Source organism: Strix uralensis, chromosome 4 (assembly GCF_047716275.1).
Source record: "Strix uralensis isolate ZFMK-TIS-50842 chromosome 4, bStrUra1, whole genome shotgun sequence".
Classification (NCBI taxonomy): Eukaryota; Metazoa; Chordata; class Aves; order Strigiformes; family Strigidae; genus Strix; species Strix uralensis.
Window position 1 is genome coordinate 131,593,741 of NC_133975.1, and position 15,367 is coordinate 131,609,107.

At 42.3% G+C, this 15,367-nt stretch overlaps 1 protein-coding gene across 1 annotated transcript in view; it reads left to right on the forward strand.

Moving 5' to 3' along the window:
* Window positions 1–15,367, forward strand: part of MDGA2 (MAM domain containing glycosylphosphatidylinositol anchor 2) — a 387,125-nt gene that overhangs the window by 364,034 nt on the left and 7,724 nt on the right. The window contains exons 12-15 of the mRNA XM_074869265.1: window positions 1,207–1,227; window positions 6,393–6,548; window positions 7,656–7,814; window positions 14,590–14,720. Coding sequence (XP_074725366.1) covers window positions 1,207–1,227; window positions 6,393–6,548; window positions 7,656–7,814; window positions 14,590–14,720 — 467 coding nt within the window. The remainder of the gene's footprint in view (window positions 1–1,206; window positions 1,228–6,392; window positions 6,549–7,655; window positions 7,815–14,589; window positions 14,721–15,367) is intronic.

Consider the following 15,367-nt stretch of genomic DNA (forward strand, 5'->3'; position numbering starts at 1 on the left):
GGTACTACTGAGGTTTGACTTTCATTCTGTTTCAGCCTATTAAGGTGATAAATAAATGAACTTCAATATTAGAGAATTGTGTACATAGAGGTTTTTGTAATTTTGCCAAGGGTCTGTGAAATAAGAGTACTGGTTTTACCAGTTGCCCCAAAGATACCCAGTTGTCATGCGGGGCATTTCACAGGCCCATAAAAGAACAGACAGAAATAATATTTTTCAGCAAAGTTATCTCAAGGCTTCTCCTGCCATGGGATGGGGAGTGGGCAGAGGTGGGATGCAGGGAGGTGGGATGCTGCAGTGATGCTCCTGTCTCTGAGAGCACAGGGCCAGGAGAGCAGCATCTAGGACCCAGCCGTGCTGGTGGGTCCCTGTCCTGGTCATGGAAGGTGGCTCCTCTGCAGGCACAGGATGTGCTGGCACTGCTGGCAGCTTTTTAGGACAGCAGACTTCACCTTCCTTTGTCATTGTCTTAAATTTCTTTCAAGTATATCCTCCCTGGAAAAGGGTTTATGTGCCAGAAGACTCTCATGTGTTTTCTTGGTTGTGTCTCTTGGTCTAGTGAGATCAAACCTCTCCTCACAAACTTGCTGTGCTTATGTTTTCTGCTATTTAAAAGAAAAAATAGCATTTCTAAGAAGAATGCAAGTGTTGTCTGTTTCTTAAGACTCATATTTACACAGACATCTTGAAGAATAGTATTATTTATTGAGTAGAACAGTAATTCATTATGCTAAGTATTCTTGAGCAGTGCTAAAAGGAAAGTTTAAGTGATGAACAAGGTCCAGTGCAGAACCTCTGCTTTTGATGAATTCCTCCTTTCTGTAGTTTTTCTTGAGTTCGTATACAAAGGCATCACCCTGGAGTTCTGCTCTGCAGCTGTCCCCACCCTTACAGTATCTGCGCCAATAATCTAGGTTTGATGCTTAACCACAGCATCTTGTTCCCCAAGCTGCAGGTCCTAGTGATGGAGCGTACACATCGTGGATGGGAGAGGCTACTGTTTCTCACTGAAATCGTTGTCTTTGAATAGCCAGGGAGCCACAAAATTTGCTCAAAAAGGATGTTACCAGCCTTGCTGGTTGTTGATGTAGGAGCCATGATCAAGGTCTTGAGGGGGTGGGAACAACAGGAAATCTAGGATAATCTGAATGTTGATGAATTAGAATTTCTTCTTTGTGCTAATTTTCTTTTTGCTCTGTCTTCCAGCTCCAGTAAATCCACATCTACGTAAGTATTTCTTTATCTTTTTAGCTTTTATGTGCATAAAATTGTCCTTGCACCTGTTGTCCCTTACAGTTAAAAAGAAAATTATAAGTATTTCACCTTCAATTGCAGCCTGTGGATTGCAGGGGCCACCTTAGTTTTGCGTGCAAGCTGGGCTGGTGGCTGAAGGTGTCATACCAAGGCACTAAAGCAAGAGTAGATGGAGAAAGGAAAAATTACAGCTCCAGCTCATCTTTCTTTCCCACTGCCCAAACAGTCATCAAAAGGAAAATACTAATGCTCTGAAATAACATCCACTTGTGGGCGTCGCAGCTCTCTGTGTATGGGTGATGCTGTGGTTTAGTCATGGGAGTAGCTACATACCGATAAATTAAATAGCTGAAAGTTCAAGTACTGTGTAGGAACTGTGTCTGCGCCTCAACAGGTGTGATAAAAATCTTGAAGGAAAAGTCAGTTTATGAAATGTTCTAAATTCATTTGCCCTTGCATAAGAACTACGTTTGCAGTTCTTGAGTTATTTTGATACTTCCAAGGGTAGTCAGAAGCTCATCTGCAGCTTTAAAACCAAAAGAAGAATGTTTTTTTATGCAGCGCATACAGGAATCATGGACCTCATTTGCACAGAGAAATGTGGAGACCAAAAGTGTAACTAGGGTGTGAAAGTGCTTAGACAAATTCACAGGAGGCAGCTCCGCAGGCACGATTGAAAATGCAAACTCTATTTATTCACTAATGTGCTGGTGCTGGGGCACAGGGATGTTGCAGGGTAGAAAGAACTTCTCTTGCAGCTCGTTCTTACGCTTTTCCACGGGCACCAAATCCCCACAAATGTTGCAGACAGGAGACTGGGCTGGAGCTTTAGTATGTCCCAGTAAAACCACCTTATTCCTAACAGTCCCCACATCGATCTACTTCCTGATTTTCTTCCACACCGCAGTGAATACATGTTGTGCTGTTGCAACATATTCTGCCAGTACTCTTGCTTTAACAACATATACAAAAACTATTCCTGTGTAGGGAATGGGGTTTGTTCTGCCGTTCTTGGTGCTGTGGTGCAGCCGTAATCAGGCAGAAGAGCAGCACCGGGCTGTGCGAGCAGCCTCTCTCTCCATCTCTCACACGCAACGGCTAAGCCTATCTGTAAATTTTAAACTTATTTGCAGAAGATCCTGTGCAATGCATTAATAATTAATTGGGGCTTAGTTCAAAGCTCACGGGAGCTGAAGGAACCACTCCCATTGACTTAAATGAGCAGTAGATGAGATCCTTGCTAATTAATATATTAAATATATACTCTCTGATGTTACGAAGAAAACGCATTGCAATCCCACGTGCTTCACACTGTAGTCCACTATGATTTTAAGATCTGAAACTGTAATTTTCAAAACGTCTCTGTAGCTGTAGTGGCCACGTGGTCGAGTACAGGTGACATCCAAATGGCCCATGCAATGGGGAGTGTGTTAGCTCAGGGCAGGGGGGGCAGCTCTGGCATCCTGGCCACCCTTCAGCTGCTTGCTAAGTCTGCACTGGTAGTGCTGGGAAAGTTCGCCCACCAGAACTATAGAGTGCCCAGGGTAACTTCTTTCCGATGACCAAAACACGTTAAAATTTTGGTTTGCCTTTTTTCCCCAAAGACTTTTTGAGTGAAATCCTTTGACAGGGAAGAAATCTCAGTCTGCAACTGGGTTCAAAACTGTAAGCTGGAGAAGAGAGATTCTGTGTCTCCCATAACGAATTCAATCTCATTGTTACCTGTGCTTTCTACAAAAGTTCTGGTTTTTTTCTAAACCTGTGGGGCTGAATTCTGATTTTATTTACACTGTTGTGAATGGAAAATAAGAGCTGTATTCAACTGGGATAAGATACGTGTATTGGAAACTGAAGTCACATTCTTCCTGCTTCAGTTCTTGAATAATCACATTGCATAAATCCTTCTTTTTTATGAAATTTCTGCAATACATAAGGAAGTAGCATCAAATGACTTAAACACTGAGAGTTAGCCTCAGATCTACATTTTATTTTGTAACATATAATAATATAAACCATTTAATGTAAATCATAAGGATTTTGAATCAATTAGTACAACTAGGATTTACACTTGAATAATGGAAGAGATTAGATGTTAGTCTTATTAATGACTATGAATTTTATGGAAGTAGATGACAAAAATTCATACTATAATGAAGAGTGTTTCACCTTGAGAACAGTTTCAGATTTTGCCCTAATTGCCAGTGAAATTATTAATAACCTGAGTCTACTTCCAGAGCTAGCATTTGCTTTGACAAACACTGACCACTATCTTTAATGTTAAGTTACACCATTGTTAGTGCTTTCAGCAAACCATAGTGTCATGAGCTGGAGCACCCATGGGTGCTTGGGGAAGGGCTGGCTATTCCTCCTGCACTCAGTGTGCCCCATTAATGAACAGGTCAAGACCATCCAGATCTATTTAAATGCTCCTACTTCTTGCGTAAGAAAAGTCCTGAGCTGATCCTCAGGAACTATTTCCCATTTTTATTCTTCTGTCAGTTTTTAAGAAGTGTTTAGTGCCAAGAATATTTAGCACTAACCTTTTCCAATGTATTCTAAATGGCGGAGTCCCACATGAAACTAGTGTTTTCCTATTAAATAAATGGCAAACTTTTACTTACCTCTTTTCATCTGGCCTGATTTTTTTTTTTTTTTTTTTAACTTGAAGAAAAATCTTTTGTTTTGCTGATGTGGAATTTCTTAATGAAGCTCTGAGGGCATGGTGCGACATGCAAATGCAGCTTTTAAGGTACTGGAGGGGCAGTATTGGAAAATGCTGAATGGCTGAAAAATCTTTGTGTTAATTCACTTTGCTGCAGGACTGGATCTGGTAGTCAGAACTTTTCTCCTTTAGTTACTGTTTTGCCCTTTAATTTCATCATGTTGTGTAGAAGCAGCACCATTTTTGCTATGGGAAGGGCTTGCATAAGTGGAGGTGGAAGCCAAATGCACAAAATATAGTGTAAACCAAGCAAATTTGGAGCTCAAGTCACATAAAAAGTATTCTTGAAGATGAGAGGCACAGCTGGCATTTTGTTCAGAGTCCTTGTGTCTTTCAAGAGCTTTGTCAGGGTCTTTGCTTTCTCTTCCTGGTCTTTGGGATAAAGACGGAGATGTTGGTCTGCATCTATTCATCTATTCACATGCTTCTTTCTCAAGGGATTTTGGAGGTAATCTGCCCATGTGTATTCCTTGTGGCCTCGTTTTTTGATTTGCTCACCTCTCAGGAAGAACCACAATCAGGCCTCTACTTGTATTTCTCCTCTGCAATGCTCATGATGGTGCTCCTCCATCAAATGATTTTCTGTATTGCCACTTCTTCATCGTTCAAAATTCACGATTGAGAAGACCTTGCTTCCAGAACCAAACCAAGGTGCAAGGTCCTGAAATTGGCTCCCCAACGTGCTGATGGTTATCAGTTATATTTGCCAGTTAAAGAACTGTGCTTTAGGAAATTAATTCTCCTGGAGGATCTAATAAAGTTGATGGATTTACTGAGAAATCAAGCCAATCTGCTCGAGGTACTAATAGCCAAGGAAGTTTCTGTGGACTGCATTTTTGTGATAACCTGGTTTTATAGAATGGTGTTTTATATGGACTTGTGGAGGGAGTACAGTTTGTGTTGCTCTTTGGACAAGCAGAAGCAGAAGGAGGAAGATTTGGAAATCACTCCTAATGCACCTTGTGCTTTGGGATGAATTTTTCAAGCCTGCTTTTTCAGTCTGCAGTATTACCTGATTTTAAATAAGCTTCAGACCAGCATCCTTGCTTAGCAGTACATATCGAAGCTAAGCTCCAGGTCCCTCTGTCTTCACTGATTTACAGTGAAGCTCCACTGGCTTAAGTGGATTTATAGTTCACTGAAACCCCAAACCTGCAAACATTTATATACCTTCTCAGTGTAGCACAGATGAATAATCCCATGGCGCCTGGTGTTAGAGTTCCTCATAACAATGAATATAAATTGCACCCCTATAAAGAAGGCCATAGCTGACACAGTGTGCAGACAGCTGCATTCTCCCTAGAGAAGAGAGATTTGCTTGTTTTCTCAGATAAATCAATTGACTTTGCTGGAAGAGTAAACTTGGCAGGAACTGTTCATGTGCATAAAATTAAGCTTTTGCACATTTTACATGGGGCCTTACTCTGTTCTGGGATGAAAACTGAACTTTGAAGTTTTATTTTGGTTCCTAAATGTCTGACAGTAGGACTTTCTTGTCCCATCATAACCCAGCAGGTAGGAACACTGGACTGGTGTGTCTCAGGGACCTCTGTTTTGCAAAGGAGATGTTCCCAGTAATCCTCTCTGGGGTTCTTGGTGTTTTTATTCTTTAGACTTAAGCTTTTACCACCCGACGTCAAGTACCTAACAGAAATCTTAGTGAAAGTCTAGGAGATGTCTTCAGGACATGATACAGTTACCTGTCCTGCCCATATAGGTTCAGATAGACCTAAACCTTCCTCTCAGGTGTTTGTCTAACTGGTTATTATAATCCAGTGATGGCAACTCAGTGCTCTTCCTGAGCAATCCATTCATGTGCTTCACTGTCCTGATTTTTAGAGATTTTCTTCATGTCTACACTAAAGCTCCTTTGCTCTCATTTTAGCTATTACTTGCTTTCCCTTCCCTATTGAAAACCAATAATAGTTTAGGAGATGTCACTTGGGGATAACGTTTTCATTTTGAAAAGTTGCTGTCCTCTTTTGCCTAATGTTCTTACCCCTAAACCAAAATAATCCACTTATCGCTTTTCTTCCCTTAGTTCATGTTTTATGGACATGCTGCCTGTTCTTAGATTTTTAAAAATGCTAGCTGGGTAAGAAGAGACAATGTCTCTAAGGGCAGTTGTATACATCTGAGTACGTGAGGAGCAGCTATACAATAAGATTTGAATGCAATTTCAAGTTACACCAACACACGTCGATGACCATGATTTCTTTTTCATTGAGGTTACTGCAAAAGAAAACATACACTAAACACTAGAAGCTGACGTGAAATAAATGTACGTTGATTTTCCAGTGCTGCTAATAAGCATCATCCCACAATGTGTTTGCTATAATTGACAAGTACTTTGACAAAGAAGCGTAGGATGAATAACGTCAGCCACTAACTTTCTGCTCATTTTCTGCGTTGGCAGGAGAGTTCCACTGTGGGTTTGAGGATGGTAACATTTGCCTTTTTACTCAAGATGACACGGACAATTTTGACTGGACAAAACAAAGCACTGCCACTAGAGACACAAAATACACCCCGAACACGGGGCCAAACGCAGATCGGACTGGCTCTAAGGAAGGTAAGTGCCAGCGGTGTGCCTGTTCCCCCGGCACTGCTGCTTCCTGGGGTGAGGGACCTGCCCAGGACAGCCAATTCAGCCAGCTACTTCGTTTTTCTTGATCGTACCAAGAATAAACATACTTCAAGGACTTCTAAAAGAAATTGCTGGTGCTGATGCGTGCGGCTGGTCCCAAAGCACAACCCGCTAATGGTGCCATTAAGCATCTTGTATTGTTTCTATTGTGCCATTTTCAAAGCGATTGCTTTTGTGTTATAGTCTAGTGGGGAAATATTCTGGCACATCTTGAAATATTCTTCTGGCTTATGTCATTTAAATTCTAACTTGGACTCTCTCAGACTGTCACAATGAGAATTTTTTTTGCCCCATTTTTACTTTGGGTGTTGTTAAAATGTGTAATTTTCAATCTGCTACCCTGGTTAACAGAAGTGTGCCATCTTGACTGCAGTGTATATTTGCATTTGAAAAGTCAGACATATTGTGCCGAATTTATCAAGTACTGCAGTAACTCATACTATTTTATTGTATGCCCCCTGCCTGCACTACCAAAGGGGAAAAAAAATCACTCTGCATTGTATTTGCTTGGGTGGATTAAGTAAATACTGCCTCTGTTGTGGGCACAGTCCAGGATCAGAATAAATGAATAATGTCTTCTTTCGTGAAAGTGAGCTTTCGAACATGTGATTGACATGGCCAGTTGAAAATGTTACTTGAAAGGTTTCCATCGAGATATTTTCCCTTTGCTTTACAAGTCCTCCCTGCACACTGTTTATAGGAACAAATTGCAACCTTGAGACTGAAGGCTGAACCCCGTCATAAAGATTTTTTTCTTTTCTTGTGCATTTACAACGTTACATCGATTTGAAGTTGTTTACGAGTACTGACCTGCTAGCCCTGATTTTACTCTCGGTAGAAAATGCATCTTTGAAGCAGTTGTGGAAAGCACATGGGCTTAATGCAGAAGAAATATATTCCAGAAAACATGGTGATGTCAGATGAATGTGAGAAATGAATCAAGATGCTTCATAGCCCTGGTGTCTTCCTGCATGTATATGTATTGGATTTTGAAGACTGTAACCTAATGATTTCCATTTGGACTTCCCCTAGGTTTCTACATGTACATCGAGACATCACGCCCCAGGCTGGAAGGAGAAAAGGCCAGACTTGTTAGTCCTGTTTTCAGTGTCGCTCCAAAAAATCCTTATGGAGCTACGAACACAGCCTATTGTTTTAGCTTCTACTATCACATGTATGGACAGCACATAGGTGAGAGAAAGCCAATGACCTTGTCTTTTCACTTTGGGAGAAATAGCAGGAGAAATGGCCACTTGTATGGAACAAAGGCACGGGAGGACTGCCAACACCTGCAAGGGCCAGTTACAACCAAAGCGGGCAAGAGAGGTGCCCAATAACCCCTAATCGCTGTAAAATTATGTTTTCCACTAACCAGCACGCTAGCAGGGGCCCCTCTTACAGCTGGGAAGTGCACATGTGAGGTTTTGAGCAGGGAACTTTAGAGCGTGAAAACAGAGAAGGTGATATTTTCAAGGACTTTGCCTCATACTAACACGGTGTTTTGAGTCACTCCTGGCTAGATTCAGGATCAAGCAATTATCAGCAGCACTCCTCATGTGCTGGCAGCTGGAGTGGCACAGCCCGTGTGCGAGGCAGCAGCACACGGCTCCTTTGTAAAAGTCGTGAACAATTTGCTCACAAGCTGTGGGAGTATATATTTTCAAGGTGTATCTGTAAGTCTATTTTTAGTCGTAGCTCTTTCAACACACACATTTAATTTCTTGGCATGGTATGAAAAAAAGGTGTGGGAAAATATAAATGTATAAATGATAGAGAACCAATTTTTATAAATCCTGTAAATCCCTGTGGGGTGCTTGGTGCTTACCAGTGTGTCAAGAGGCTTTCCAGTGCCAAGCTGACCCGACTAGATATATTTTTATATATATTTCAAGGGCAAGCACATCCTCACAGTGCATTCTGGTGGTTGCTTCAGAAAACCTTTTTCTGACCCAAGGCAGAGTTCAGGTTTTAAATAGAGCAGACAAGTTCACTTAGGTTTTTTTTTCAGTTGTCTCTGCACTGCAAGTGTGTGAATACAGCCCTAGGTTTAAATTCTCCTGACTCGGTATTGCAGTGGGAGCTTGGCTGTTTATTGGAAGGAAGTGATTGAGCCATGCCATGCTTAATGACAAAAATATAAACTTGCCTATATAGTCATATACCAGACTATTTCTGGTGTATGACAGTGAAGAGCAAAGCTATAAACATAAAGGGTCAAAGAGTTTTTCTGGAATACCTTACAGCTGGGATAAAATATAAGAAAAATCAACCACTGAGGCTGACATCTGTCCAGAAAACAGTGACTTCTCATCGATGCAATTTTGTTTTTTTTTTCCCGGGCTACCTTTTCAGCAAGTGTCTGTGTCCTTAGCTTTTTTCCTGAGACCACCCTTTCCTCTTTATGTGTAATTTCTTGAATTGCCATGTATAATGCTGGCTGATGAAGGAGCTGACCCACAAGTAAAGATGGTGATGATTAGTGATCATAGTTGCATCGGATTTGATCATGGCAATGTGGACACCTAGTTGTCGAAAGCCAAAATGGTTCAATATCACTTTTGTTCCTTAATGTTAAAAAATGTAGTTACCATCATTTTAGCTAATGCTCAAAATTATCTACTTTTGAATAGTTTTGTACAAAATTAAACATGTTATTCTGTCTTTAAGGAGCAGACTGACAGAAAAATAATAAATTAATAATGTCAGCCACATGTTTGAATGCTCATACCTGTCTACTAAATTCAAAATTTCAATTCCTTATAATGATAAAATGTTATGAAACACAGGAGAATGCAACATGCATACAAGAAATAAATTATGAAATCAGAAAATATATACCATTTGATTTCCCAGATGTGAACTGTCACTGAAATTTTTCACATGAGGATAATGAAAAGAAAAACCTAATGAGTGAAGAAATTCTAAGACTTCAATGATTTAAGCACATGATTATTGTAGGAATAGTTATATTGATGAGGTAACTACTTGAATGAGTTTTTAAAGGTTTGTTGTCTTAGAAATTACTTTGGGTTAGGAAAGGGGTTATTATCACACAGTGATTTGCCCAGACAAATCAAACCTTATCATAGAATCAGGTTGGAAAGGACCTTTAAGATCATCAAGTCCAACCGTTAACCCAGCACTGCCAAGTCCAACACTAAACCAGGTCCCTAAGCACCATGTCTACATGTCTTTTGAATACCTTCAGGGATGGTGACTCAACCACTTCCCTGGGCAGCCTGTTCCAGTGCTTGACAACCCATTTGGTGAAGAAATTTTTCCTAATATCCAACATAAACCTGCCCTGGTGCAACTTGAGGCTGTTTCCTTTTGCCCTATCACTATTTACTTGGGAGAAGAGACCAACCCCACCTTGCTACAACCTCCTGTCAGGTAGTTGTAGAGAGCGATAAGGTCTCCCCTCAGCCTCCTTCTGTGTTTCAGATGATGTGCCCTCATGGTAAGGATGGCCACCACCTTCCTGGGCTGCATCAAGCAGAGTGTGGCCAGCAGGCCGAGGGAGGGGATCCTGCCCCTCTGCTCAGCACTGGTGGGACACAGCTGGGTGCTGGGTCCAGTGCTGGGCCCCCCAGTACATGAGAGACATGGGCTTACTGGAGAGAGTCCAGCCTAGGACCACAAAGGCGATGAAGGGACTGGAGCATCTCTCAGATGAAGAAAGGCTGAGAGAGCTGGGACTGCTCAGCGTGGAGAAGGGTCAGGGGGATCTCATCAATGTATATGAATACCTGAAAGGAAAGTGTAAAGAAGCTGAAGCTCAGAAATGCTCAGGGACAGGACAAGAGGCAGTGGCCACAAGCTAAAATAGAGGCAATTCTATTTAAACATAAGAAAAAAAAAAAAACCCACTGTGAAGGTGGTCAAATATAGGCACAGGTTCCCCAGGGAGGTTGTGGAGTCTCTGTCCTTGGAGATCCAAAATCCAATTTCACATGGTCCTGGGCAACCTGTTCTGATCTATCATGCTTTGGGCCAGGGTTTGGATGGGGCGACCTCCAGAGGTGCCTCCAACCTCAACCATTCTGTGGGAAATATTTAATTGGTAATATTTTTTTTCAGAAGAATTACATTTAATTAAGTATTAATGCCCCATGAATAATTCTGAATCTTATTGCTAGAACAGATTGACTGTTTTATCACAGGCTGTTAGAAGCCTTGACCCTTCATGCCTGTTCTGGAATTTGCAGTTGACATATAGAAGGTGTTTCTTATCCCCATTTGGGAATGAGCGCTGCCAGTCAGGGCAGCTATTGGCTGTAATATGTGCTGCCAGCTCAGAGATTTCTTCACAAGAGCAGGATAGGAGCTGCTGAGACTTCGTGTATTACTTCTGTGCTGTAGGATCTCTCTTTTGAATAACTGTGAGCTGTTAATTCTTGACCTGACTTAATTGAAAACTGGAAGTGTCTTTCAGGGGAATTTGGCTAAATAAATTCCAGCCTTTTCCTCCTTGGACCTGGTGACAGCGTGTTCAGAGAAGTTGCATGGCCATTAACCTCTGATTTTTCATCCAAAGTGCTGTAGCAAAGTTCAGCAGACTTTGGTGCATTTCCACTGGATTGCTTTATTCTCCCTAGTTATCAGTATCCATAAGATTTCCAAGCAGTATTTGGGTTATTGTTCCCATGTCTCAGGGGCAAAGTACTTTGTTTCCAAAACAGTTTCAGTGCTCTTCAAAATGTTTCTGCATTTCTGACAAGGTTTTGAAGGATCCCTAATAAAACAAAATATCATCTGGGAATGATCCTCTGTGGACTGGCCTTGGAGGCTTTGGGGCGAAGATACTTCATTCTCCATTCTTAAAAACAAGTGACTCCAGTGACATCAATTTGAGAATATGCCTGTTGCCCTATATTGGGAAAAAACACCCTACTAGTTTATCCAGCTCAGCTTCTGTGCCTTCTGTTCAGGTCTTCGGTGTCTCTGGAGAAGAGGCTGAAAATTTCTGTAGTGATAAGGAGAGGTACTTGGGAGTCTTTGCAGAGAGCAGAGCACAGATCTGAGATTAGCACTTAACGCTACAGCACAGCTCTGATGAGATAAACAAGGACCTACATCCCATGCCATGGCAGTTAGATTCAGAGAGATAAAGTGTTTCTTTACCTGAAATAGATGGCTCTTACTTAGAAGTCAGATTGTAATTCCTGACAGATCGCACAGTGCTAACTCTCAGAGTGCTGGCTGCCAGAGAAACTGCGTGCGCTTCGCTCCACACCCATCAAAAGGAGAAGGTAGATTATCCCTAAAACATAACAGAAATAAAAGTTCCCATTACTTGATTTGCAGCAAACAATAAGCCATTGTTGGGGAAGAAGAAAATGAAGAGTCACTGTCCTTATCGTGTCTCTATGTTAAGACAGAAATAGGTTATAGTTCCATTAGAGCTGTCACCATCTTGTAGAACAATCTATAGGTCTGATTTTTCCATCTACACCCCAAGATGGGGCACTTCTAATTGATGCTCTAAGAACAGTAATTTTTCTTGTCATTAGAGAGCCATCACAAAACAAAAAATGGAAGCGGAACATGCTGTCAGGGCCCAGTGTGAGAGCTGTTTGTGTTTGCAGAGTGATGAGCGCTCAAAGTGCCACCCCAGTGTTGTGGCTGGCGACATCTCCGGAGCACCCCGCGCTCTCTTGGCAGGATGCTGTCAGGAAGTAAACTTTGTTCCTTAATTCACAGTTGTTACTCCTGTCCGCTGTTTTTGTCTCCTACTCAAGAGTCACTTCATTAGCTATTTCTTTAGAGTTTGGAATAGTTTGAAATCTTTAGATGGGTTCTTGTGAACCCTATGGCCAACCCATCCTCCCCCACAGCATCAGCTTTGCAAAGGCCGTGTAACTTTTCCAAAACCTTACCGGCAGAATTTCAAGGATAAGCATCTGTTTCAGATGTCATTAGTTAAGTTGTCAGCGACGTTTCGGGCAGGTGTGTGTGCATCTCCAGCAACGAGGGTCAGGCAGGTACATCCGTATAACCAACATGCTGGGCAACAACCGAGCATATCTGCTACAGTAATGGCTATTTTGTATTTTAAGTCAGACTGCGATCATTCTGTGATTAATTTGAAGAAATTATGTGACACAGAGAGGTTGAATATGCCATGAACAATCTTAAATCTCTGTAACCTCTTCAGTAATGGCATTGCATACTTTTCCTACCCAAATTATTCACTTATTCCAAACAGCCCTGTGGCATGGGCTGTATCAGCCTGCACAAACAGGTGAAATAATTAGCTGGCAGTTCACCCCTTGCTTGATATGGGCATTGCTTTTTGTCTTTTAGAAAAATAACATTATATATAACTCTATTTTATAACTTTAGGTAGTCTTGTCTAAGACTCTGCCTTCTTTCAGACCACAGACCCAGTGCAGTTGTTGAAAAAAGTCTTAGAGAGCAGCAGATGGGAAGGAAAGGAAAACTGTTGTAGCTGACCTATATAAACCTTGCCCAAGAGCTGTTGTTGCTGTCTGGAAGAGGGCTGAGGCCGAGCAGGCACTTGCTGTGAGCAGCCCTGCACAACCCTGTGACGTATTACTGGGCTGGGCTCTAGGGCTGCTCTGGGGAACCCTCCTGAGCATTCCCCTTCTTGCAAGCCCTTTTTGTTTCAGGTCTTTTTGTTTTACCCAGTAGTGTGCGTATAGGCAGGGATGGAATGTCCTCGTTCGAAGCCGTGTTTCCTTTGTGCTGCTTCTGCACCCTCCCCTGCATTTGAAAAATAAAATGCTGCGGTGGGAGGTAGGTGGGAGACACGGTGCTGCCCAGTCGCTCTGGCGAGCATTGCTTCCCCCACCTCCTTCAAAGAAGATGTATGGCCTCATTCTGGGCACCCTGGTGAAATAGCCGTGATGAGAATATTTGCTGCTCCATTACACGTCTAGCCTTATGTTTTTCAAGGCACCGACTTTTGCTATTGCTAGAAATAAGAACTTTTTATTAGCAGGAGCTGAGTCACTGTGCAGCTGCCTCAGATCTGAGAGGTCTCATTGCAAATATAATTTGTATGAGCTTCCCAGCTGCCATGTCTGACACCCTAAAAAAACAGTAGTCTTGTGTGAACTTGACTGTCTGAACTTTCTCGAATGAAGGCAAATGCAATGTTTTACATAGTACAAAGAGGCCACTGCCCCGCACATCTGCAGATAACAGTGGTGGGCAAGAAGGAACAACATCTCCAAACTGTGTGAATTACTGAACCCTGATAAATGAAGTCGATGCATTTGCTGTCTCTTGGTGCACCAAGACAGTCTGGTTTCTGTTCATGGTCTGAGCCAGTGACGTTAACCAGAGAGAAGGGCTGCTGAATGCAGATGATCTGTTACCTGTTGCAAATAAGGTCTGTGCTGGAACCAATAACTTAATGGTCAGCAGAGGGGCAAGACCCAGGTTTGTGGGGTTTTTCTCCACAATGAGGGACTTTACCGAGGTTATTTTAACTCAGAGGATTATGTTGTCCTTCAAAAATACTCCTTAGCAGGAGTAAGGACATCACATCTATCTCTGAGATAGATTTGCCAGACTCTATGGCACTTGATTAGTTAAACGATGTACAAAGTAAATGAGAAGTTGGACAGTCTTTATAAGTGCGAGCTAAGCATAAAGCAACCAACTTGCTTATTTTCCTTGGGTAAGGAGGTTATAAATGCCTCATTTTCACTAAAGCATGGAGAACTCATTTTGCCCACCTCACCCTGGGAAGCCTCGTGTCCCAGCGGGGGAGTGCACTCCCCGCGCGCTCAGTTTACCTCCGCTGTGAATTCACATCACCAGTTCACAGTGTTCCCAGGTTTAAAAGCTTTTGAATTTACAACAAGAAACTCTCCACATCCACTCAGACCCAGCAGAGGCCCATGCAAAATGGGAAGGGGGGTTGGGCAGGGGACTGCTGCTGTACCCAGCTCCATCAGCGAGCCTAACCAATTCCAGTTCTCCACCTCTTTTCTAGGAAGCTTGAACGTTTACCTGCGGTTGAAAGGTCAGACTGCGATAGAGAACCCGTTGTGGTCTTCAAGTGGAAATAAGGGACAGCACTGGAACCAAGCCCGCGTTAATATAAACCCCCCGACTTCATTTCAGGTAATGGCTTGTGCATTGCACACCGGGAGCGGGAATATTTGGTTTTCAGAGCGGGGGGCCTGTGTACACTGACCCTTTCCTTCTGACAGGATTTCACAGCTTCGTTTCAGCTCTGAAAGCTGCTTTATGGACAGACAATTCCTTTCCTTGCTTTAAATAGGTGAGCACCATAGAGCTTAATAATGCCCACTTTAATGGCAGAGCAGCAGCTATTTCCTTGAAGGCAAAATGTCTTTCAGTTTTCAGAAGATGCTAGCAGCCAATATAAAACCTTTTTCTATCTTAGATTAGCAACTAGAATACAAAATTACTTCCTGTGAAAAAATATTTAGGGTCCATGGCACAGTGCCTGTGTTAGAGGTCTCGAAATACATGCGTTTTCTGCAGAAAAAGGAATGATCTCTGAGTCTTTACTGAAAGGTGCCAGAGCAGCAGTGCTGCCTGTGCAGAGCTCCTGGCACGGCAGAGCTGCACACCTCATTCACCAGGCGCATGCAAGTTATGACAGGTTTTCACACATTTCATTTTTGGTTTGACAGTGAGATGCTGATAGACTATTATGGGCAGTTCTCATTCCCGCTGTGAGCTGTTTGTAACTGGAACAAACCCAAAAAGGCAGCTGCCGTGAGCAAGCCCTCGTGTGTTTG